Genomic DNA, 24,246 nt, shown 5'->3' on the forward strand with positions numbered 1-24,246 from the left:
GGTGGGGGAGTGGAAGTGGGAATATGAGAGGTTCTATGGGGTGTTAGTGGGTGTGTTTGTGGTTATGTAGATGATATCATCAGTGATTTTATTTGAGATTTCATCAGTGATGTAATAAGTGATGTCCCTGACCATGTCATAAGTAATGTAATATGTGAGGTCATAAGCTGTGTATTGCGAGGCGTAAGTTATAGTTATGTCAGGTAAGCTTTGCTGTTTTAAATGCCAGTAGGTAGTTATAGTAAGAACCACATTCTCCATAGAAAAAGGGTTTTTTGTTTTGCCAATAACATTGGCGTTGTTTGGCGAATCTTCATGAACGTTTTTACAAATGTCCCATTTCTGGTTCTGCTGCTGTGTTAAAAGTTTTGGGATGATCCGTCAAGCAGGGGCCGAGAAAAACATGACTACAGCCTGAACTGCTGAACGGAGTAACAGGAGTTACTGGAGGTAACAGGACGGATAGTTGGCCCCCAAGAACGTCCTTGGTGGCCAATTACCCCTCCTGTTACTTCCAGTAAGTCCCACATGGTGGGATTACTAAGAGGTCTTCGGAGGCCATGCCCCCTTTCAACACCACTCTGCAAACGCTGCATCTGGTGCACTGGTTGGGGGATGAAGTTCACTTTACTCCTGAGGAACCTTTGGGGCCACGATGCCCTCCTGGTACTTCCTGTAAATCCTTCACAACAAGATTTTCGAGAGCTGGTCGGAACCCCTGCTCCCTTTCTGCACCACTCTGCAAATGCGACAACTACTTAGAAAACCAGAGAAATTCACTGAAAACAGCAAAGGTTACAGGATGTTATAAGTAGGAAATTGAATAGTTAGGCTCAAGTTTCACTCGTACAAAACCAGTGAAATGTAGCCATTATAGTAGGTGAGCTAACTATAACTTGCGCCCCACAGTCCACTGCTTGTGACCTCACATATTACATCACTCATGTCATCGTCAGTTACATCACTGATGACATCACAGCCCCAGGGACCACCTCCTCCCTGTGTCAAAAATAAATAATGATGCCCTTGATGGCCTTGGTGATCTCCACCCCCAGGGCCAGCTCCAGCAGTGCCCCAATGCTCCTGCCATGCCACTGCAAACAGTGCTCCTCTTTGAGCACGTGAGAGCATTTTGCTCTCACTTGCTCAAATCGGAGTACAGTTTGCTCTTATACAGAAGGAGCTTCATGTTAGCAGGTTCCTGCATGTAAAAGCAATGCCGGCTCCCACAGGAGGCAGCTGGCCGGCAGGCAGGGGCCTTCAGGCTCCCCGTTCTCCAATGTAGTGGCCGGGCCCTGGGAGATGTGCTCCCTGGGTCCGACAATTGTCCTCAATAATGGTCAATTATTTTGCCCTACGTCATACTAGAAAAGACATTGATCTATTCAAATTCACTGGAAAATTGGAACTCATTTATTTTTGTCACTATAAATGAAACAAAAATATGGAATAAAGTTAAAGACCTGGAGGATATACACTTGATCACTACTTTCTCTGCATTACCTGATGATCCTCAATCTTCTCCTCTCACCTTAGCTCAGGACTTCAGAATTGATAGCACATACATTATGAGTAATATAGTGACCCCCAAAACAGTTTTCTCTCCTCAACTACCAGCTGGCAATAAAAAAATCTCTTTCATACTGCAGTTACCCTTGACCTAGAAATTGAATATAACAATTATAAGAAGTTACATTTCTTTCTAGAAATTTAAACTTACAAGAAAGTAAAGCTCTGAAATCTCTGCAGAATAAATCAGACCTTTTGGTAAAAGAAGCTGACATGGGTGACACAATTGTTCTCCTAAATCCAAATGATTACATATCAGAAGAAATTAGACAATTGACAAACAGCGATTGCTATAAAAAACTAAAACCTAATCCCACAAAAAGCATGCTTGCAAAACTTTAAATGAACTTAGATGAGAGGTATACCAACAACTCATTAACTGTGAAAGAACAGAACTATCTTTACATTGAACATCCTACAATGACTAAATTCTATTTATATGTATATAAGATACATAAAAAAGATTTCAACCTCCTGGTAGACCAATTATAGTGGGCAACAACTGTATTTGAGTAGTTTATAAAAAAATGTCCTTCTTACATTCAGGATACGAAAGAAAAGTACAAAAATTGGATCATATCCCATGGGATGAGGACTACATTTTCACAACTATAATTGTTGTTTGCCTCTTCACAATAATCAGACATTCAGATTGTGTAAATACAGTATGAAAGGCACTAGCTACCAAACCAATGTCTTTACCTTCAACTCTGAATATTATCTCCAGACCCAAGAGATTGCGATGGTGACCACATTTATGTCCCTGTATGCCTGCAAATTCATGTGCAAAGTAGAGAAATCTTGGCTATGGGATTATATATTTTTTTTAATATAGCCCACACATTTTTGGGGGGGTCTACTATATCAACAAGATATTGTGTATATGGCATGGACCTCAGAACCTGTTACAACAATATCTTAAAGAAATAAATTCACACACGGAATATTCAGACAAAATCACATTTCTCTACAACTGAGATTGACTTCTTGGACACTACTATATATTTAAAAGATATATATAATTTTGTAGAGCTGACCTTTGCAGTATATTTGTCTTAGAGTTATTAAGAGGGTCTCTTAACAGTGAGTCCTTAGGGGTTACTTATATCATGAATTCTATGTGGACGTCCACAGGTGCGGTGTATCGTGATCATTAATGTCCTTGGTTTTGTTTTGCAAATCCAAAGGACTGTTACAATGATTAGAACAGAGAGGTCTTCTTCTTAAATGTGTAAAAGAATATAAGAACAAAAAATGAGATGGTCTACTTCAGTCAAAAAATCAACAAAGTTAGATCCAAGACTACCAATAAGACAAGGTTTCTAACACATTTTCAAAATGGCAACCAATATATTTAGAACTAATTGGCACTTATTGATGAATCCCCTTCTATCAAGGATGACATATTGGAATACCCACAAATGGGTGTCTGTAGAGCTAGAAAAATATGTGGGGTAGCGCCATGACCTATCTCCCTAGTTTTTTATAATACCATGGTGCCATGCCTCCTGCTTCTTAGTAATATGACCACAGCTGCTTCCCTTTGCAACTTCTCATGCACTCTTTGTGATAAAGATAGAGGTATCAAAGAGCTTGGGACGTGCTTCCCACCTCCTAGTCACAGGACCACAATTGTTTCTCTGTATCTTAACCACTTGCAATTTTTGTGCATATCATCATTGACTTAAAAGTCACAGGTAGCAAAGTACTTTGAGCAAGAATTACCTGCTATATCCCTCTATGCTGGACCCTGCATGTTGGCGCTTTTGTCTAAATGGTTATGGCTTCGCTTTTCTTCGCTTTTACAGATAGAAGATTCTACCTAATATTATTGAGGGGTTAGGCATTAAGCTTGAATTCCTTAAACTCAATATGTATCTAACAATAATATCCTTTTCTATACCTTTCCTTCTTCTTACTATTGGCTAACTTGTGATATTGAGCCTCACTAATGGCTACCTAGAGATTTTTGATTTGTGGCGTTTGTTTCTAACAACTACCACACCGTCCCTACAAAACGTATGAGCTGAAATTCAAATAAACCACTTAATATGGAGGAGGACTAGGATGTAATCAGTTTAACAAAATGCATTTATTAACGGTGGGTATTACTATAGATGTATTATGTAACTTGGTACTTACCTGTTCCTTATTTGATATGAATAACATGATTGATGTTTCTTCTCAAGATGTCTAATTTTAAATCTTCTCTTTTCTCTTCCGTTAACTGTGTGAAACATCTGTGTTAGGAATGAGGGTCTGTAGTTGGCAGAGGTAGGTACTTTTGTCCAAATAGGGACCGTTGCTTTTAGTCGCGATAGTTAACCCCTGCTCACCCATTGGGTAGCTTGGAAAGAGCCGACAGGCTTATCCCAAAGGCAATGTGCAAAGTATTTGTACTCAAAACACACAGTAATACAATGATAACATCACAAATGGACACGACACCAGTTGAGGAAAAATAAATGTATTTATCTGAACTGACAAAAATCCAACATACATGTAATAAGAATATGACTTTTCAAAGGCTTCAAGCAACTGTTTCCATAGAAATCTATGGATGGGAGATGTTACACAAAGTACCTGTAGATGCGTCAAAATTCACAAAGGCCAAACAGCCACAGAGACAGGAAGCATTGAGAATCAAAGAAATATGTCAGTTCCTGAGTCCTTGGGAAGGCAATGATACAGTTCTGTTGCATGCAGAAGAAGTGATGCGTTGAATCCGGACTGTGGGGAAGTGATATATCAACTTCAAGTTGGTTCTAGTCCGTGGGAGATGAATCGGGAAAACTTTCCTCACAGACGCAATGTGTGGAAATCCAGGATGTGTTGGCGAACGATGCGGCGGAAATAAGTGGCGCTGCATCGGTTTCTTCAGCCGTGATCCCACAATGCATCAGTTCTTCCAGCCGGGACAGCCGCTGCGTCATCTCTGCAGCTATGCCAAGGTGTATGGAGATACTTCAGGCACGGTGGTGCTGCTTCGGGAAGACAACCCGCAAGAAGGGTGATGCATCGATTTTCTCAGTTCTTCAGATTTTTTCCAGCTCCCAACAGCAGGAACAATCTCCAGAGGCCCCTGGAATAAGCTGGAATAAGCACCTCCCGGTAGGTCAGAACTCTCAGCAGAAGAGTTCAGGGTAGCTAAGGGTGAATTATTTGTGTCCTTGAGACATCAAAACAGGAGGCCAACACACACAGGCCCTTGGAGATTCTTCTTCAATCAGGTTCACAGCAAAGTTCCAGCCTTTGTCCTTTCTTTGGCAGGAACAGCAACTGCAGACCAACCCCACACAGCAAGCAGCAGTACTGCTTCTCACAGATCTTCAGCTCTTCTACTTGGCAAAGATTCCTCTTGAGTCCAGAATCGATCTGAAGTTCTGGGGTTCAAGGTCTACTGCTTATACCCCATGTTGTCTTTGTTATCTTTGTGCAAGGGTCTCTGAGCCCAGTCCAAACCAGTTCTGTCCTTACTGGTACATTATGACCACAGGGGGAGGAGACAGCATTGTGCAAGGGAGACAGGGTCTATTCAGGGGATAAGGAAATCTCCCCCCCACTATTCTAAATGCAGCCAAGCCCCATTCAGCTCAGCTCTGAGTCACCCAAGAAGGGCCATGCACCCCCCTCCCCAGTGGCTGTCTACCATTAATGCACATCCCCAGCCCATGTCACTCCATATCCAGACAGTCAATCCACAAACAGGCAGTGGGACACAGGATGGTTAAACAAGAAAATACCTACTTTCTGAAAGTGGTGTTTTAAAACACACAGTTTAAAAACCATCTTTACTATAGGATGTGTTATTAAATTCTGAGTTCAGAGAGCCCGAACTTTATACCTCCATCTTGTCCCAATAGGAAGTTATACTCACAAGATTTTACAAAGCTATCCTATGGGACTGATAGCCTTTCAGTAGTTAAAAATGAAATACACAGTATTTCACTATCAGGGCATGTCACACACACCATTGCATGTCATACCTTTCACATACACTGGACCCTGCCCATGGGGGTACCTTGGGCCTACCTGAGGCGTGCATTACATATAAGAAAAGGAGTGGTTGAGGCCTGGCAATTGGGGGCACTGGCCAGGTTGACATGGCAGTTTAAAACTGCATGCGTAGCTACTCATGTGGGTGCACAAGCATTGCTGCAGGCCCACTGAGAGCATTTGATTTACAGGCCCTGGGCACACACAGTGCTCTTTACTAGGGACTTACCTGTAAATCAAATATGCCAATCATGGATAACCAATCATAATAAAAATTTACACAGAGAGCATATGCACGTTATCACTGATCAGCAATGGTAAAGTGCCCAGATTCCTTTAGCTAACAAAAACAGTTCAGGAAAAACACAAGGAAGAAGCAAAAGGTTTGGGGATAACCCCGAAAAAAGGGACATTTCTAACAATCTGTTGCATGTGTGTTGTTTAATTTTGTGTTGATGGTTTAAATTTGACATTACATGGATGTTTTTGGTTATAAGTAATACAAATTTATAGTTGTATATAATATGTAATGTTTCTATGTTGTGGATTATATCCGACTTGAAAAAAAAACATGTGTGCCTGCCACAAGAGATGAAAGACATGCTGGCTGTTCATGTAACATCATGCATAAACCTTGATGATTCAAATAAAATAGTTTATCCAATTGACTCTTGGATGTTTATGTTCAATTTCTATTTTGGAATTAAAAAGTCATTATACAAGGGGACAACCTATTTCCAACTACTTTAACCATATCACATTGTGGATGTTAGGGGTTATTCCACCCAATAAGTTGACCAGTCTGGAATACATAAATAGTTGGCGTAAACCCCAGGAATCACACCACTATTGCCTAAAGGATAGTATTTTAAAATGTCACCTTCATATGTCTGGTATATTTCTTCTTGATATGCATATTGAAATATGGTTTAAAGTAACTTTTCATTTTCTACTTCGTATTCTTTAACCCCTTCAGTGCCCGCCCCTTTCCCCGCCCAGTGCCGGCCGTTGCATTAGCGGGCGGGGTCTATGACGAGCTGGACTCGTCATGGGCACAGCGCCACCGCGGCCCATGACGAGTCCAGCTCGTCATGGGCACTGAAGGGGTTAAGCCACAAAACTTACTTCACATGGGTGCAGCTATTTGAGTTGATTTTGCTGACGCTCAAGTTGATGTTCTACTTGAGCAGCAGCCTTCTAGTGGTAACTGCCCACGTTGGAAAAATCTCACCAGATGTCCTCCTCGCAATAAAAAATCACGCTATGGGACATCAAATCTTGCTCGCGCATTCATTCTTTCACAGTTTTAGCTGGAGTAAGGTGAGTGTGATGCTTTGGATGGCCCAGTGGTCAAGGCAGAGGGTCTTGAATGATCTTTAGTCATTGGTAGGCAGTGGAGGGTGATAATGTAGCACATATATAGATGTGGTATTCAAATTAAGGAATCCCATTGGTATACACTATAGAGCAAGAAACAAAAGGGACAGTCGTGTGGCATAATCTAGGCATTACTGGTCAAGGCAATAGTAACTTGAGCCTGTGAGAGAATTCTAGGTGTCAGAAGATTTGGAGATGTGATGATACTTTCCCCTGAAGGTAGTTGAGTAGTATCTATAATTACACTGCTGCCAATCATCAGCCTAAGGAACAGATATCAATCTCTAAGGGAAGTTCTATCTCAGGGATGATTTAAATGTTATTTTCAAACTTGTAGTGTGTACGTTTCAATGATTATATATACTTAGGTATCATTAAAGAGTAGGTGAGAAATGGTAGAACATTTGTAGACTCTTGGTTAGATGTTGAGATAGAAGAGGGGAAAGGCAGTAGCATAATGATGTTGGAACATTCTGTGATGCATGAAAAAGTCCAGCCCATGATTATACCTTGAATGCTGATGTTACTCATACACTATATTCATTTTAGGTGGTGTTCTATGTCAGAGGCAGAAAAAAGTTCCAGAAACAAGAAGAAGATGCAATCTTCAGATCATTCCAAATAGCACTAAAAGTAAATCCACTAGCTAAGTGATTGGAGAAGAATGGTGTCCAGTTTCTTGCATTGTCTCAAAATAGGTCTTTTTGATTGATAACAGAGTTGTTTTTAGAAGAGGGTTGTTTATGTTCAAAGTGGATGATGTGGTGGTTGCTCCAAATGAAGACTGGCTTGCTTTTAAAGTTATGTCATCCATCACTATGGTCATGTCATCCAGCTTTATTAGCAAAAATTCATACTGGGGCCATGATTATACTTTGAACGCCGATGTTGTTCATACACTATATTAACTTTAGGTGGTGTTCTATGTCAGAGGCAGAAAAAAGACCCAGAAACAAGAGGAAGCTGCAATCTTAAGATCATTCCAAATAGCACTGAAAGTAAATCCATCAGCTAAGTGATTGGAGAATTATGGGGTCCAGTTTCTTGCATTGTCTCAAAATAGTTCTTTTTGATTGCTAACAGAGTTGTTTTTAGAAGAGGGTTGTTCATGGTCAAAGTGGATGATGTGGTGGTTGCTCCAAATGAAAACTGACTTGCTTTTAAAGTTATGTCATCCATCACTATGGTCAAGTCATCCAGCCTTATTAGCAAAAATTCATGCTGGAGCCATGGCACTACATGCTGCAGAAACTTATACCACACTATTCACCAACCAGAGCCACACGTTCAATGTCTGCTCATCAGATTGGTGCATCCAAGAAACTAGTGTCCACTGCTATTACTCTCACATCATGTTTATTGAGCCTTTCTTTAACGTGGTCCAGTCTAAATTTTAGATGATCAATTTTAGCATCTATAGTTTGCAAACTTCCTTCCATCTCCTTATGTAGTCCGGCAACCTCAGGTAGCACTTGGTCTTGGTCGAGTTAAGAATGCACCTATTTGACTGATAAGCCCCTTCCCCACTTTCTGTCAAAGTGAAGGTTACTTTATATTTGATCAGTTTTCCTCCTTTTATAATACCTGGCAAGAAGCACCCCACGGTGCTACAGTAACAAACCTACAGCTTAATGTTAGGCAAAGTTTGCTTTTTAAAACCTATAAGGCTAAGGTCAGCATGTGCTTAGGTTTGTACTTTGCCAATCTACTGTGCAGGTGCTATATCATGCCTACATCACCCACTCAATTACATTCAGAAGCGGATTATATCATTCACCTCATGTACCAAAGGTGTTCTACCCAGACCCTGAATCGTATCCACAAATCAGTTAATTTAGGACAAACTGAGCTACACATACCTCTTCTCCTCAATCTTTTAAATTTTGCAAAGCTATTTTACACAGTCAGGCTCATGCAGTGTTCATATAGCATTTGCTGTGTCATATAGTACCATTATGTGCATCTCCACTAAGGCTACTTTTACCAGTTTGATGACGTTGTCCGCTCAGTATAGCTGTGGTATTGCAGTCCACCAGATCTCTCTCACTCTACTTTGTGCACAATTTGTTGCAGTAAATGCCCCACTGCACTTATCTGAGCTGGGGTTTATCTGGGGCCAACTGCTCGTCCCCTGCATTTCCCGAGCAGCAAGTGCCCTTGTCTGCTAGCTTCATCTGACATGTGAAGTAACCAGCACCTGGCCTGACCTCTGCCTTAGATCATGTCTCTAGGCATTCCACAGGCAATGGGGATGTCTTTGTGGTGACAATTTTAAAGGACTGCTTTAGATCACTGCTCATGTAGCTCCACAGCTGTTTTTCCACTGCCTCTGAACATGGAGCTATATTACTGCCTCGGAGTGGCCTGATATTCTGCAGTAGCAGCACAAGTTTCGCTCTTCATGCCATCATGCCTATCATGGCTCCCAGCTGCTCTTTGCTGTCATCACTCAACAGGGAGAGCTACATCCCCAACAGCAACTCAGCAAAACGTCAGACCAAAGTAATCTCCAGGCTCTGCCCTCCTCCTCTCGTAGCTGGCAACAAAATATGAGTTAGTTGTCAGCTCTCTTTGTCAGGATGTCATCTCCACATTCACGGACTTGGATGCAGTCAATGTCTGTCCAGGGAGTCTGATTTGTGCTGCTTAATCAAGACAGGTAGAAATCACCTAAGAAGCAGCTCTCTTCAGTCATGGCTCTCTGGTGCCCCTGTTTCAGAATGTTGACAAATAGATTTCCTATATAAAATTCCAAAAGATACTTTTGGGTTGTGATTGGGATGTACTGGATTGTAAACTTATCCATTTTTAAGAGTGACTGCATGAGTGTTTGACAAGCCCTTTAATGTTGTCTGTGCTGGGATATCTGATGTGAAAATCAATATTTTCTCAGTGTCTTTCCTGGTGATCAGCTCATCTCCACTGTCTGGGCTTTCATTGCAATGATCATCTTTTATTGTTTCTGAGTTTTATGAATGTTTACATTTTTTAATCTTAAAAAGCCATGTTGTGTTTTTTACTTTCTACACCATGATACACTAGATAGCACTGTTTAGATTGAAGATAGGAACGACTGTTGTGTCTTAGGCAAAAAGCACATGATTAGAACTTTAAACTTTCAAATGCACAAAATCAAAAGAAAAACATTTCAGTCAGGTTTCTGGTGGCATCGGTCATTCTGAGATAATGGTGTTTTATAGGCTAGTGCCCAGTCCGAAAAGTATTTGCATTTGTTCAGAAGAGGCCAGATGTATGACCATTTCATATTGCGAGTCGCTAATTGCAATTTTTTGAGACTCGCAAAATAAAATGTACTATTGTGTCTCAGACACATTTAGCAGTTCCCAATGGGGTCAAAAATGACCTGCCTCATCAATATTTATGAGGCTGGTCGCAATTTGCGACCCATTGGGAATGGTATGCAGTGACAGGGATGGTGGCAGCGGTCCTTTTTAAAACATTTTGGTGCCCACATCCACAATTGGTAAGGGGTTCCTCAAGACCCCTTCCTGTATGCAAATGTGTTACCACTTCCTTCACGGAGTGGATAAAATATGATTGTTTTACGAACGCATTCAGGTCGCAAAACATTTATACATGCCGCTGTGGCTCGCTATTTGGAAGGGACGCCCTTGAAATGCCCCTTGCTAATAGCAACCCGCAAACCATATTTTACGAGTCGGTAATAGGTTACGGACTCACAAAATAGGGTTAGTGCAAAAGTCGTTTTAGTGGTCGCAAACGTCCCGATTCTCCATATGCGACAGCTAAACACGGTCATACAGTTGGCGATGAGATTCAGTGCTTACCATTCCAGCCAGTCTTTCCTGGTTCATAGGGATATCTGCAAATACCTACTGTGAGGTTCTACAGCTAGAATTACTTAAATCTCCTTATCTCTTATAACTGATGTCATATTCTTAAAGATATGTTATCATATCCATAAGGCACGATGAAAATCCAATATCCTTTAATACACATTATTTTCTCTGTTTGGCCCTGATTCCAAGTTTGCTAGAATCTAAGTGCTTTCTATCACACCAGATAAATAACTATAAACTCGGAGTAATTATTTATCGGGTGTGATAAATTGAACCTATTATGAGTTTATTGTGGAATAACATGCAGATATTTGTGCCTACCTGTTAGACCTGGCACCTTGGCGTGGGTCTCCCTTCCATTTTTTGCTGTTGCCTCATGTGTTTTTGCTGGTGTTAGATGCTTTGGGCACTGTGCCACTGCTGTCCAGTGCTACTGTGCAAGTGCTCCCTATTGTAAGTTGATGTATGAATTAGTGATTCCATGATTGGTTGGTTTGGTTTACCTGTCAGACCCTAGTACTGCGCACCAGGAGTGCCCAGGGCTGGTAATCCAAATATTGCTGGTGGGCTTGCAGCATTGGTTGTGCCGCCCACAGAAGCAGCCTGTAAAAGTGTGTCTAAGGCCTGCCATTGCAGAGCCTGTGTTCAGTATGGTACTGTCATGCTGACTGGGCAAGTTCACCCACTTGCCAGTCCCTAAACCTTCCCTTTTCTTCATATCAGACACCCGTATGGTAGGCCCAAGGGCAGGGTGCATTGTAAGTATAAGGTAGGACATGCCCTGGTGTGGGTGGCATGTTCTAATAGTGAATTACAGCCATTTTCGTGTTTTCACTGTTGCAAGGCTACCTGTTCTCCATAGGCCAGAATGGGCAGTTTGATTATTACATCTTATAATCCTAACTGACTCAGGGAACATGGTAGAAATTCGAATTTAGTATGCCTGAACTCAGAATGATAAAATACATCTTTTAGTGAAGTTGGTTTTAATATTCTGTGTTTGAAAATACCACTTTTAGAAAGTAGGTATTTTCTTGTCTAACCATCGAAACCTGCCTCTGCTAGGCTGTGTATTCCTTGTCTGGAGTTTGAGTTACAGGGCTGGGGGATTCCAGGAGACAGGGTGAGTCAGCCCAGTGGTGAATAGAGAGTTCTGCATCTAGATGGGAGGGAGTAGTTCCACCTGGGACCTGAATAGGGCTGTGCCTTCAATCCACAATGCTGGCTCCACCTCCTGTGGTGCATCTGATGTCTCTGCCCTGCTCTCTGAAAGGAAAGAAGGAGTCATGTAAACAAAGTGCTCCAGGACTAACAAGAACTGGTTTGGACTAGGCAAAGGCCTCTCTGCCTTCAGAGAACAAAGAGAAACTTGGTATAAACATTGGGACCCAAACCCAAGAACTTTAGATTACTTTGGGAACAAGAAGAAACCTTTGCTGAGGAGTGGAACCAGAGAGACTGAGGAGAGACTATCCCTGAACCTGGGGGATTGGCCTGCAGTGGTTGCCAAAGAAAGGAGAAAGGACTTTGTGTGCATTTTCATTCAACTTGTGAAGGATCTCCAAGGGCTTGGAAAAGAGCTTGCCTCCTGCTGAAGTCTCAGGGACAACAGACTTCCACCGCCAGCTCCCCAAGAGTTCTTTGGAAGTGCCTGTAGTGGTATTTGGGCCTTCTGAGGAACTGCGTATCGCAAGGAGCTGGAAGCGTAACTCAAGAAGAAGAAGCATGTCGCCATCGCAGCCGCTGCCGTCGCATCACTGAACAAGGGTGTCACCGCTGTAGCTGTTGCATTGCACCGCTTCACAAAAAATGTCTCGCAACATCGAAGAAGCATGTCGCCATCGCAGCCGCTGCCGTCGCATCACTGAACAAGGGTGTCACCGCTGGAGCTGTCGCATTGCACTGCATCACAAGAAGCACCTCGCATCCACGGAGTAGCGTGCCGCCGTGGCAGCCGCTGTCATCACACCACTGAACAAGGGTGTCGCCGCTGCAACTGTCACATCGAGCGGAAGCATCTCGCTTCATTGGAGAAGAGTGTCGCCGCCAAAGCTGCTGTTGTCACATCACTGGACAAGGGTGTCACTGCTGCAGCTGACGCATCGAGCCGAGACATCTTGCAACATCAGAGAAGCGTGTCGCATCACCAAGACGATGCCATCTGTGTTTCTTTGCACCAGATCTTCACTGCATCACCGCCCTTGCGTGTAAGGACCTACCGCATCACTTTTCCTGCAACACTTTCATTGCCCTGCGTGTCAAATCTTAAGGTACATTGACTCAAAGTGTCGCACTTTAAGTTCTAAAGAGAACTAAGCCAATTCTACCATTTTAAAGTACAGTATTGTGGATGTTTGTCATTTTTGGTCTTGTGTTACATCTATATAAAGAATACTTATTTTTTATATAAAACTTGTGTGGTGTCCATCTGTAGTGTTGTCACTTGATTACCGTATGTGTTCACAAATGCTTTACACACTGCCTGTTAGATAAGCCTGTCTGCTCGTGCCAAGCTACCAAGGGGGTGAGCAGGGGTTATTTTAGGAGTGTACCCCCTTACCCTGACTAGAGGCAAGGGTCCCTATTCGTCACAAGTACCTCCCTGTGCCAACTAGAGACCCCCAAATCTAACACTACCACACTAAAATCATACACTTTTACCCTGTTAAATTCCAGCACATTTGACATGCCAAAATGTAACGAAGGTGAGGTTTTGAACATACCCTGTAATTACCAGATGCATTCGATCTTATTTCTGTCCCTTGCACAAACAGGCATTTATGTCTGTGTCGGAACTCTGACCCCCTAATAATCAGTGCCCCAGTGTTAAAGTTCCACTGCTTACATAAATTGTGCAGAACAGTCTTCTTGCATACTGTTACAAAGATATATGAGGTTAGTTAATAGTTCCACTGCTATTGTGTGCTCCAAACTACTTGAGAAACAGCAATTTACCTAAAAGCACTGATTCTTATATTAATTGCTTTCTCTAATTTAACATTCATAGATTTAATTTTTTTATTTTGGACAAAGCCTTCACCTTGTCATCCCTCTCAGGTCTAGAATATGTTCTGTACCCCTCGATAGTTTGTGGACCTGCCCTCTAGATTTGCTGCCATGATACTGTCACCCATACCTTTACAATTTTGGCTACACTGAGCATGATTTGAGTAAGACCAACAGAACTCTGATGAGCCAATAAACCACCAATTCAGTTTAAATTCACGAAAGCAGGAATCACATCCAGGCTGTGGATGACAGATTCGAATTGATAGAGGGGGCATGAGCATGTTCGCCCTATGCATTAAGGAAGATTTTTGTCTTCTGGATAGCAGTTCAGCATAATTTTACTCAGTGGCATATTGAAAATCTTTGCACCTCCCCCTTAAGATAGTTTCAAGGTTGTCTTTAAAGAAATGGAAGAACTTGCTAAACACAATTTGAGTATTGGAATATAAAAAAAGGCAAGATCTATCTCCCAACAAATCTACAGTCAAATCGTGTTATGTCATCTCAGAGACTGAAATTTAAATATTGAAAACAGTGACTTACCAGTACTGGTACAACTTTCTCCATCAGGATTAAGAGTCCAGCCATCATAACAAGAACACTTCACAGTATTTTTGTGTTGCTCACAAACTTGACTACATTTGAAATGTTTAAAGCAGTGATCCAATGCTTCACAAGTTTTGTTGTCTGGGCTCAGAATCATTCCCATGGGGCAGGAGCAGACGATCCCTCTTGAAGGAACAACACTGCACTGGTGACTGCAGTCTCCATTATTAAGATAACATTCATCTAAAAGCAATGAGTACAAATTGCTTTGTTAATAGAAATAGAAATGACATGAAATACATCTATGCATATCCCTTAAATTAACATTAATGCAATTATTGAATCCCATAGCGTAGAGCAGTTGAAATACAAAATATCTATTGAAAAGTACAATTGTGAGAAATTGGGTTGTTGGTTGACTTGGGTGTTACCCTGGTCAAGCAACAGCCACAATCGATGGAAAGGTGAACCAAAAACCGTCCCTATAATGAGTTGTGCTTAACCCTGGGTCAGTTTAACTCAGAGGCAATGTGTCTTACCTTTGAGGCAAGGTGTAAACAAAAATTTAGTGAAAACACAACACAAGAAAAATCCCACACCAATTTGGAAAAATAAAAGTACATTTTAATAAGTTAGATGATAACAGAAATCCAATCACTAGAACTGGGATTATGATTTTTTTAAAGTTTTTAGTCAAAACTAGAGGTGTGTGGAATTTGCGTAGTCGCGCTGCGCAAAACTCTGCGAAACGGTGAAAAATGTCCGCGATCATGCAGAGTTCCATGAACATGTGGAATTGCTTGTTCCGCCAATTCGCGTTGCTTTTTTCCTGTTCGCGAACGCTGTTTGCGTGCTCGTGGGGAAATATCTCACAAACATGCATTTTGAAAGCGCAAACAAGCAAAAAATTCCGTAAAGCTGTGGATCGCAGAATCTTTGGCAATTTCACGTTCTCCTCGGAACGGGAAATTACCCAAATTCCGCAAGCGGGACGGAATTTACCGCCCGGCCTAGTCAAAACTAGGGCTTAAAAGAGCAAAGCACCATCCATAGATATCTAGTTGTGTAAGACAAGGTCAAAGTTGAAAAATATGGCTGACCGCGATGGAGCGCAGGTCCAGGGGCATAACACAGGCCCCCGCAGCCCCCACCAGTTCGTATTAAATCTGGAGTGGGGGCCCCACCGTGTAAGTGGCAGGGGGGCCCCCTCGACTTTGGTTACGCCACTGTGCGGGTCAGACACAAGAACTGGACTGTGACCCGTCAATGCTTACCTTTGGACATAGAAGAATTTTCAAGAAAAATTTACTGAGATGGCAAATTACAGCAAAGCAAGCCTGCAGGCGTAGTCCAAGGAGGGAGCGTCATCATCTGGAAGCCTCTGGTTGAAGTTGCTGTGAAGATTTTTAGAAGTCAAAAATCTCCAGAGGAATGAGGCAGGAGGCTGTAGCTGATGAAAGTTCTAGGAGGCTGGTTACCCCTTTCGGAAAAGACCACTGAAAAAGATTTGCTACTGTAGAGAAGAGTGTAGGGAGATCATCCGCAAGGTCAGGCTGACAATGCACATCTTGGGCGGATAGATGAGCAGGTTGCTTACGGTCTTTCCTCAATGCTCAAAACTATTTTTAGCCAACATTTTGGCTAAAGTGAAATATTGTCTAATAATTTCAAAACAATTGATTTTAGACGGTCACTTTTTTCTGCCTAAAGCCTCTAGTAACATTTTCAGAGTTAATATCCAACAGTCACTGTGCAGTCTGCTGGCCCCTGCAAGAACCTGTGAAGGGCTCCCAGGAAATAAAATAAAAGGGCCTTGGGTGGGAGTAGGTGTGACCTCCTTCTGACCAGCTGGCTTGAGGGACGTGTCTAACAACTGCTCAACCTTTACAGGGGCATTCCCTGCCACAGACAGATGTAACTCACAACTAGGCATGCCCCTGCCAAATTGTTCATGTAGTTAGGATAAAACCAATCCCATTGGTGAGAAAACCCAGAACTAGTTTCAGAACTGGTTTGCACATAAAATGTGTCATTTCCATAGACATGTCCATAGGAATAAAGGCTCTGCCATGTTGGATTTTGGCAGAACAGTGCACTGTGGGATTGTTTAAACCAAACCACCAGGAAATGTTGTCTCAGGGGGCTGACCTTGGAGCTTTTTCCCTATTGGGCAGGGAGTCTCCCCTTCCCACAAGCTAGTGCGAAGCACAAATGTGGCACTACTGGATCACTTATTCAGAACACATCTGACCTATGGAAGGCAGAAGAAAGACTGTGCCTACTGTTAAGCCCATGGAGAGAAGCTCTAAGAGGTCACCCAGTTCCCGCTTGTACCCATGACAATCAAGTGAGTGACTCCAAGGGTCAGCTGGCTGACTTCCTGTTGAGCTACAGTGCCGCAAAAACTGCAAGAAGTCTACTTTTTTCCAAGAGCCCAGCTGACCAGTTCCAACTGGATTTACCCTCAAACCCAGAGTGTGGCAACTGTGAGAGTGAGTCCTAACCCCCAAGTAGTGTTCAAAAGGTCCTAGTCCCTTGGCTTGTGTTAGAGTGTACTTCTTGGATGCTAAAACCCGTAAACCCGGACACTTAGAAATGATTTCAGAGCTTTTCCAGCAGAGACCAGGACCACTGACGTTAAATCACCGATCAGACACAACTTGCAGGTTGCCCCAGCTGAAAGGACTTGGACTTCCAGAAAAGTTTCTAAGTCTAAAACGCAGAAAGGCGTCACCAAGGTAGACGTGGAATAGCATCCGACAGCTGACATGACCTTCTTGGGCACAGGCTCAGGACTTTGCCCACTCTGAGCTTTCTTGCCATCGATGATGACTGCATCAAGTTTCTCACCAGAGCTGAGGCTTCCCGAAGGACCCGTGATTCAAACACATAAAGCAAATGCTTTGTGCTTTCAGGCATTATTTTGATTTAAAGCTTCTAAAAACCCTACCTCCGTTTCCCTAAATTCTATTTTTGTCATTTTGGTGTCTATTTGTCCATTAGATTTTACTTTATATTGTATGACAGTCCTTTAATGCTGATTCTTAAATTTATAGTAAGTGAGCAAAATTAGGAAAGTTCATACCCACAAAATCCAGCAAATTGAATACCTTTCCCTATAACTATGGCAGTCAGAACAGCTTTTCTTTAACACTATATTTTCTTCCACAAATTAAATAGTTCTGAAGTTGCTTTAATGCACAGCCTTCTAAATACAGTAATATCGTTTTTCAAGTTTTACATTTGCCAATAAATTACACATGCATTAGAGTTTTAAGTTGAGTTATGTTAACCCCAATTAATTTCCCTCTGCATTTTTGTTTCAAATATAACCATGGAATGGTGTCTGTTTACTAAATGTTCCATAAATTAATTTTGCATGCTGTTAAATATTTGGTTCGTGTGAGACTTCATTTAGGTACAGTCTCTAAGATAGTCTCATACCCACATGCCTACCTTTGATTACTTATCACAGCTTAGTAAACAACTCTAAAATCTCCTTGGCTATGGCCTCTATTAGTAAAATTACCTGCATGAACCACTCAGTCTCCCTTCTCTTTCCTTTCTGGCACAACCTCTTTTAATAGCCAAATCAATGTGTTCACTTGCCTCACCTCAGCTGCTAATGCTTCACAATATCACCATGAAGAACAATTAGGGATAACTTGGGGAGTATAAGCTTTGCCAGCGCATCCTTTGGCCTCAAACATTATGGAGGCAGTGGCAGAAGCAGACATTAAATAGGACAGGGCTAAAAGGCTGTTGTTTACTTTTTTTTATAGTTTCATGCCTTGCATTTCTAACTCAAATTAGAAGTGTTTGAGGGGCAAAGAGGGCAAACAAACTGTCAAGTCTGTTACCTCACCTGGGCATAAAAGCGTGGGGAAAGTCTTCCTCTATACTTGAATCTTCATGAATCAACAGTCTTAACTTACACCATTTCAGAATCTGAAAGGTTTGTGCACACTGAGCATTTTAATCATCAAAGAACATGAACCATATTGTAGACATAATTACAACAGCTGCCCCAGCAACCTCGCTTCCAAACCCTTCTTCCCAACCCTCATTTTTTCCTCCACTTGAAATTCTCCATTCCTTCCTTCTTAAGAAATCAAGCAGGTTTGGTCAACATATCTTACAGTGCATTCTGTAAATACTCCATTATTGTCATTAATTGAGTCAAAGGCTGAAATTCACTTTCTATCACCCCTCCCAAACCATTTCTATATGCAGCTCTTCGGAGCCAGAAACTAAGCAGCAATTGATCTAACCCACGCCCCATTTCTCAGTACCAGATTCCGGATTTTTTCCCTAGTGTCCCTAGCACTAGAACGTCTATGCTGCTACTGAACTGAGGGCACCTTTAATACTTCTCACCTTCAGGTCAAAGGATCTCCACTAGTGAAAGATCCACCATGTCTGCACAGTTCAAACAGCTTTTGTTTACTACTACATTTACTCTAGAACTCTTTGATTGTGAATATAAAGAGCAGAAAGTCCCTCTCACCACTCTTCATTCTCAGGATTATGCTTCTCATTGTCCGATTCATGCAATTCAAATATATCTCTAGTTACTGATTTCCCAAAATATTTATATTTCTTCAAACAATCTCCATAAAATACTGTATTGAGGTCAAAATATTATCTAGCAAAACGATATGCAATTCCTTGATGAGAGTGGATAGTATACTCAGATGCACAAAAAGAAATATTACTCAGCATAAGAAGAGAGGGTCCTCTGTTATGAAAGTACACATCAAAAGTAACACTTCAACAGGACTATTGTCTTCAGTTCTGAACTACACATGCAGAAAGATTGATAAAGCGGTCTGCTCATAGGTAGAAAATGCTATTATTCATAACAATTACTTCCATGTTACCTAAGAGAGTAAAACAGTACAACAAGCAGGCAGTTTTAGTTCTGACAGTGAGACATTTGGACATTTGTCTCAGGGTTGTCTTGCCTTCCTCATATAATAAAAAATATCATAGATGCAACATACACACAAATATATTCACTGAAAAAACCATAGGTTTCAGGGGTGTTATAGTTAGCTGGACTTTTCACTCGTACAAAACCATTGAAATTCCCCCGTTATAGTTAGTTCAGCTAACTATAACTCAAGCGCCCGCAATGCACTCCTGATGACGTCACATATTACATCACTCATGACATGGTCAGTGACATCACTGATGACATCACTGATGACATCTCAAATGACATCACTGATGACATCACTGATCACATCATCCAGTGAATGTGTATTTTTCTGAAAATTAAATATGTTTTATATATGTATATCTCAAGGTCGATGGAAGAATAAATGGGTATATAAGTGTCTAAATGGATGATTTGTTTTTGAAAAATTGATTGTATAACTGACTGATTAAGTGTATCTTAGTGAATACATGGCTTATTGAGTAATGTTTAAATATGTAAATATCTGTATCAGTCTCTCACTTTGTGTATAAGTGGCTGCATGGGTTGGTGATTAGCTACATGAGTGTCTATATAGGTTATTAGTTGGTTTTTTGTGTATCAGTATGAGTGTCTGAGTGTCAGTATGGTTCGGTGGGGGGTATTACATAGTACAAAGGTGCATGAATGAGTGACTAACTGTTTGTATGTGTTGAAGACAGCATGTGTGCAGGACTGTATGGGTGGATGAGTGTGTGCATGGGTGTGTTAGTGAGTGAATGACTGTCTCAATAGTGTCTTTATGAGTAACTACATATGTTTTAAACTAATATATGTGACTATTGGTGTATATAAGTGAGTATATGTGAGAGTGAGAGATTGGAAGAGTTCCTGTATGAATAAGTATGTGTTTCTATAAGTGATTGTTTAAAAGACTAAGTATGTGTAAGTTTCTGTAGAAGTAAGTGTGGTGGTGTGTGTATAACTGTATATGCAAGTAAATGGATGTTTGATTCTTTATTAGCATGATTGAGTGTGTGTGAGTAACTCTATGGATGAGTGACGTTGTGTAACAGGATGTATAGGTGTATGAGTACATATGATGAGTGAGTACATGTATGAGTGACTGTATAGGACTGTTGGTGAACGAGTGGATGTGTATGTGGATCTTAGAATTACTGAATAGGTTGTTGTAACTGGTATTGGTATGTCCACTGTTTTGAAAAATGTTGTTTCTATTTTTGAATGTGTGTATCAAAGGTTATATTAGGGTGAGAGGAAGTCTGCCATTCTATCACAAGGATGATGTCATCAGTGATGTCATCAGTGATGTCTTTTGAGATGTCATCAGTGATGTCATGAGTGATGTAATATGTGACGTCATCAGCAGTGCATTGCGGGCGCGCGAGCTGTAGTTAGCTGAACTAACTATAACGGGGGAATTTCAATGGTTTTGTACGAGTGAAAAGTCCAGCTAACTATAACGCCCCTGAAATCTATGGTTTTTTCAGTGAATATCTAAGGTTTTTTAAATGCTAATTCCTAACAATAACGTGCCTGAAACCTATGTTTTTTTTGTGAGTTTCAAAGGTTTTTTAAATGCTAATTTTGTAACTATGCCTACAGAGATAGGACATGTTAAGAAAGAAAGAAGAATCAACGCACAGAAAGAAAAAAAAGAAATGCAGAAAGAAGCAACAGAAGTCCTCAAAGATGAAGAAAAGTGCAGGAAGAAGGATACCGTGCAGAAAGAACAAACAGAAGAGCAGAAAGAAGCCTTGTTGCAAAATCATCCTGTACCCTCAACTTACTCAAACGGCTATGGGTGGTAACTGAGTCTGACTAACCAGTCCTAGAGCCGGTGCTATGTTAAAAGACACTCAGAATACAGTGAAAACACCTACATACACTAGGGAACACTATGCGTTGGGGTCCCCCTGTGATTAGCATGACCACCTCTCTAAGCCCCTAGTATATAATAGGGCAGGGGGATTAAAACTACCTCTTAAAACGCGCCACTGGGCGTGTTTGCACACATCACCTCAGGCCCCGTCCCCTCCCTTCCCCACTGTGTAAATACGCCCTGTGGCCGTTTTAAGTTGGGAGATTAAGTACCCTTGAATCCTGAGGGTCCCTAGTGTCCAACTAGCCCACTAGGTACCTCCAGTAAGCGCCACAGAGCTGCGTTGCAGAGAGGTGTAAAAAGTGGCACGGCCTGGACCACCTCTCTGCAACGCAGCTCAGTGGCGCTTACTGGAAGCACCTGGTGGGCTAGTTAGCCCCCAGGGGCCCTCAGGATTGAAGGGGAATTAATTCCCCAACTTAAAACGTGCCATAGGGCGTGTTTGCACACGTCACCTCAGGCCCCGTCCCCTCCTTTCCCCACTGTGTAAACACGCCATGTGGCCGTTTTAAGTTAGGAGATTAAGTCCCCTTGAATCCTGAGGGTCCCTAGGGGCAAAATAGCCCACTAGGTACATCCAGTAAGGGACACAGAGCTGCATTGCAGAGAGGTGTAAAAAGGGGCATGGCCTCAGAATACCTGTCTGCATCGCAGCTCCCTGGCGCATACTGGAGATACCTGTTGGGCTAGTTGGCCCTTAGGGACCCTCAGTATTGAAGGGGAATTAATTCCCCAACTTACAACTGGCCAGGGGGCACGTTTGCAGAGTGCTGCAAGGAGGGGGCGTGGCCTCCAGTGAGATACCGGTCTTTTATTTATTTTATTTTTTTAAGAAGGAGGGCTGTGTGGCCCCCCTTCTTTTTCTAATTTATTGGCCGTGGGGACCCCATCCCCCAGGGCCTGCACCCTATTTTTTTTGGGGGGGGGAAATTTGGAAGGGGGACGGTGGCCCCCCTCCCAATGTCTTAATCGGCCCCGGGGATCCCAACCCCCGGGGCATGGCCTTTGTTTTTTTTATTCTTTAGGAGGGGGCTACGTTGCCCCACTCCTCAGGCCACTTATGGCCCGGGGATCCCATCCCCCGGGGCCGGCCTTTGTTTTTTAATATTTTTAAAAAATATATATTTATAGAAACACCTAGGACATGCTGGACAAACCGTATGTACCTATCACCATGACGATTTGCATGATATTCATTAAAAGGCGACTATGCATACAATGAATCCACGTGGAATGTATTTACACCGCTAATGAAGCTCTGACGTGTCTGATGCCCTACCGTGCCTAATCCCGGCGCCCCCGCCGGTGGGTACTCTCCAAGTAGACACCTTTGTCGTTTATTTATACAAACATGGGTAGCTATTGATGGGCACATTTAATACACAGGCACACCAAGCCATTCAAAGGGGATTCGACAAAAATTCGACCAAAACTATGCAAGAAACCCCCCTCACGGTTAATAAAACACACATCCACCGCCGGACATGTAATACTTTTTATTTTGCTCTCTGGAAAGGAGACAAACCTCACTTGAGAGTCAAAGCGCGCTCCTGGCTGAGCCAAATGCTGTGTTACCCCCACTAGTGCCCGCTGAGTGCCACACACCTCTGTGTTGTATTCCACCAGCTAGTGCGTATGCTATGACACTCTCTAGCCCATGTGCACTGTAACACCACCCCGTAAATATGTCATGCCACACTTGCCTTCTGTCGGGGATGTCAGTGGCACAAGATAGAGAAGAACAAGCCACTAACCTTACTCAGCAGCCAGCGGGGACGACTTCAAGCAGAAAGGCCCCCCTATTCTCCAGGGCACACTTCCCCACAGCGTAATGGACACAACTCTGGGAAAGAGCACCCACGAGAACAGGGAAGTGAAAGCACTAAGGTGGTAGCGCTGAGGGTCTTGCTCTCGAGCAGGGGAATGCAGCAGTATAGGCACCTCCTAACAACGTCCTGCACAATTGACAAATGACAGAGGTTAGTTCATCTATCAGTGTTAGCGGTATTGCACTATACAACCCCCGCTCCCCCCATGCTTAACCCTTCCGGTACTCACAGGTTTAGGTAGGAGTAGTTGTACCTTCCTTGGTACTGTGTTCACCCCCTTGCTTAGGATACAAGTCATAAACAATAGTATCTGTACGTTAATCCGCCTGCCTGTTAATCTCACAGACAGCGGTTCGGAAATGATTCCCTGCGAGAATAATGTATAATATTTCAGGGTGACGAGATACTTGTTACCTGTCACGGCGTGGTCTTGTATCTTCGACCTTGAGGCGGGTAGGAAAGCATCCGCCCTCAAGGTACCATACTCACTCCAAGGCGGGAAGGAAAGCGTCCGCGCTCGGAGCTCCTCAGTATAGTCACAGGATCCGCGGAGTCAGGAACGGCGCACCACGGCGTCCGGCGGGTAGGAAAGCGTCCGCTCTTAAGGCAGAAGACTCACTCCGAAGCGGGAAGGAAAGCGTCCGCCCTCGGAGCTCCAAATCTGTGGTCTCGGGTTCCTCTGGGTCAGGGATGGCGCGCGAGGGCGCCCGGCAGGTTTAACAGGACGGAAACTCCAAGCGGGAAGGCAAGCGTCCGCGAGTTTCCAGCTTGACGGGATTACAGGATTCAGGATACGCGAGGGGAACTGGAAGTGTTCCCTCGCCGTCGGCTTCCATGAATGATTGTCAAGCACCGTCTCCTCACTGAGGCGGTGCTTATATAGGGTAGGCCGTTCCCCCTCATGAGCTGAGGTTACGTAAGTCCTGCCCCGTTGCCTCCTGGGAGTTGTAGTCCCTTCGGGTCTTGGACTGCCTACCTCGTTTCCCACAGCTGCCTGAGGGCTTGCGGGGGTGTGTGCGGCCAGGCCCATGTCTGCTACAGCCGATGACCGTCACAGAGCCCCCCCGTAAGGACCGTCGTCTCGGCGGTTGGCCGGGCTTCCCCGGATTGTTCCTATGAAAGAGGTCCAAGAGTTCGGGGCAGTGGAGATTTTGCAATGGTTCCCAGGTTCTATCTTCCACTCCATACCCTTTCCATTCAACTAAGTACTGAACCCTTCCCCTGACCAGTCTAGAATCTAACAGTTGCTGGACCTCATATTCCTCCTGACCTTCTACA

The 24,246-nt window shown here is 42.9% G+C and overlaps 1 protein-coding gene across 1 annotated transcript in view; it reads right to left on the minus strand.

Annotated features, from left to right (window-relative positions):
* Nucleotides 1-24,246, minus strand: part of LRP1B (LDL receptor related protein 1B) — a 3,634,433-nt gene that overhangs the window by 1,664,566 nt on the left and 1,945,621 nt on the right. Inside the window, exon 23 of the mRNA XM_085647014.1 lies at nucleotides 14,316-14,561. Within this exon, the coding sequence (XP_085503140.1) occupies nucleotides 14,316-14,561 (246 nt within the window). The remainder of the gene's footprint in view (nucleotides 1-14,315; nucleotides 14,562-24,246) is intronic.

The sequence above is a fragment of the Triturus cristatus genome, chromosome 3_2 (genome assembly GCF_964204655.1).
Source record: "Triturus cristatus chromosome 3_2, aTriCri1.1, whole genome shotgun sequence".
Classification (NCBI taxonomy): Eukaryota; Metazoa; Chordata; class Amphibia; order Caudata; family Salamandridae; genus Triturus; species Triturus cristatus.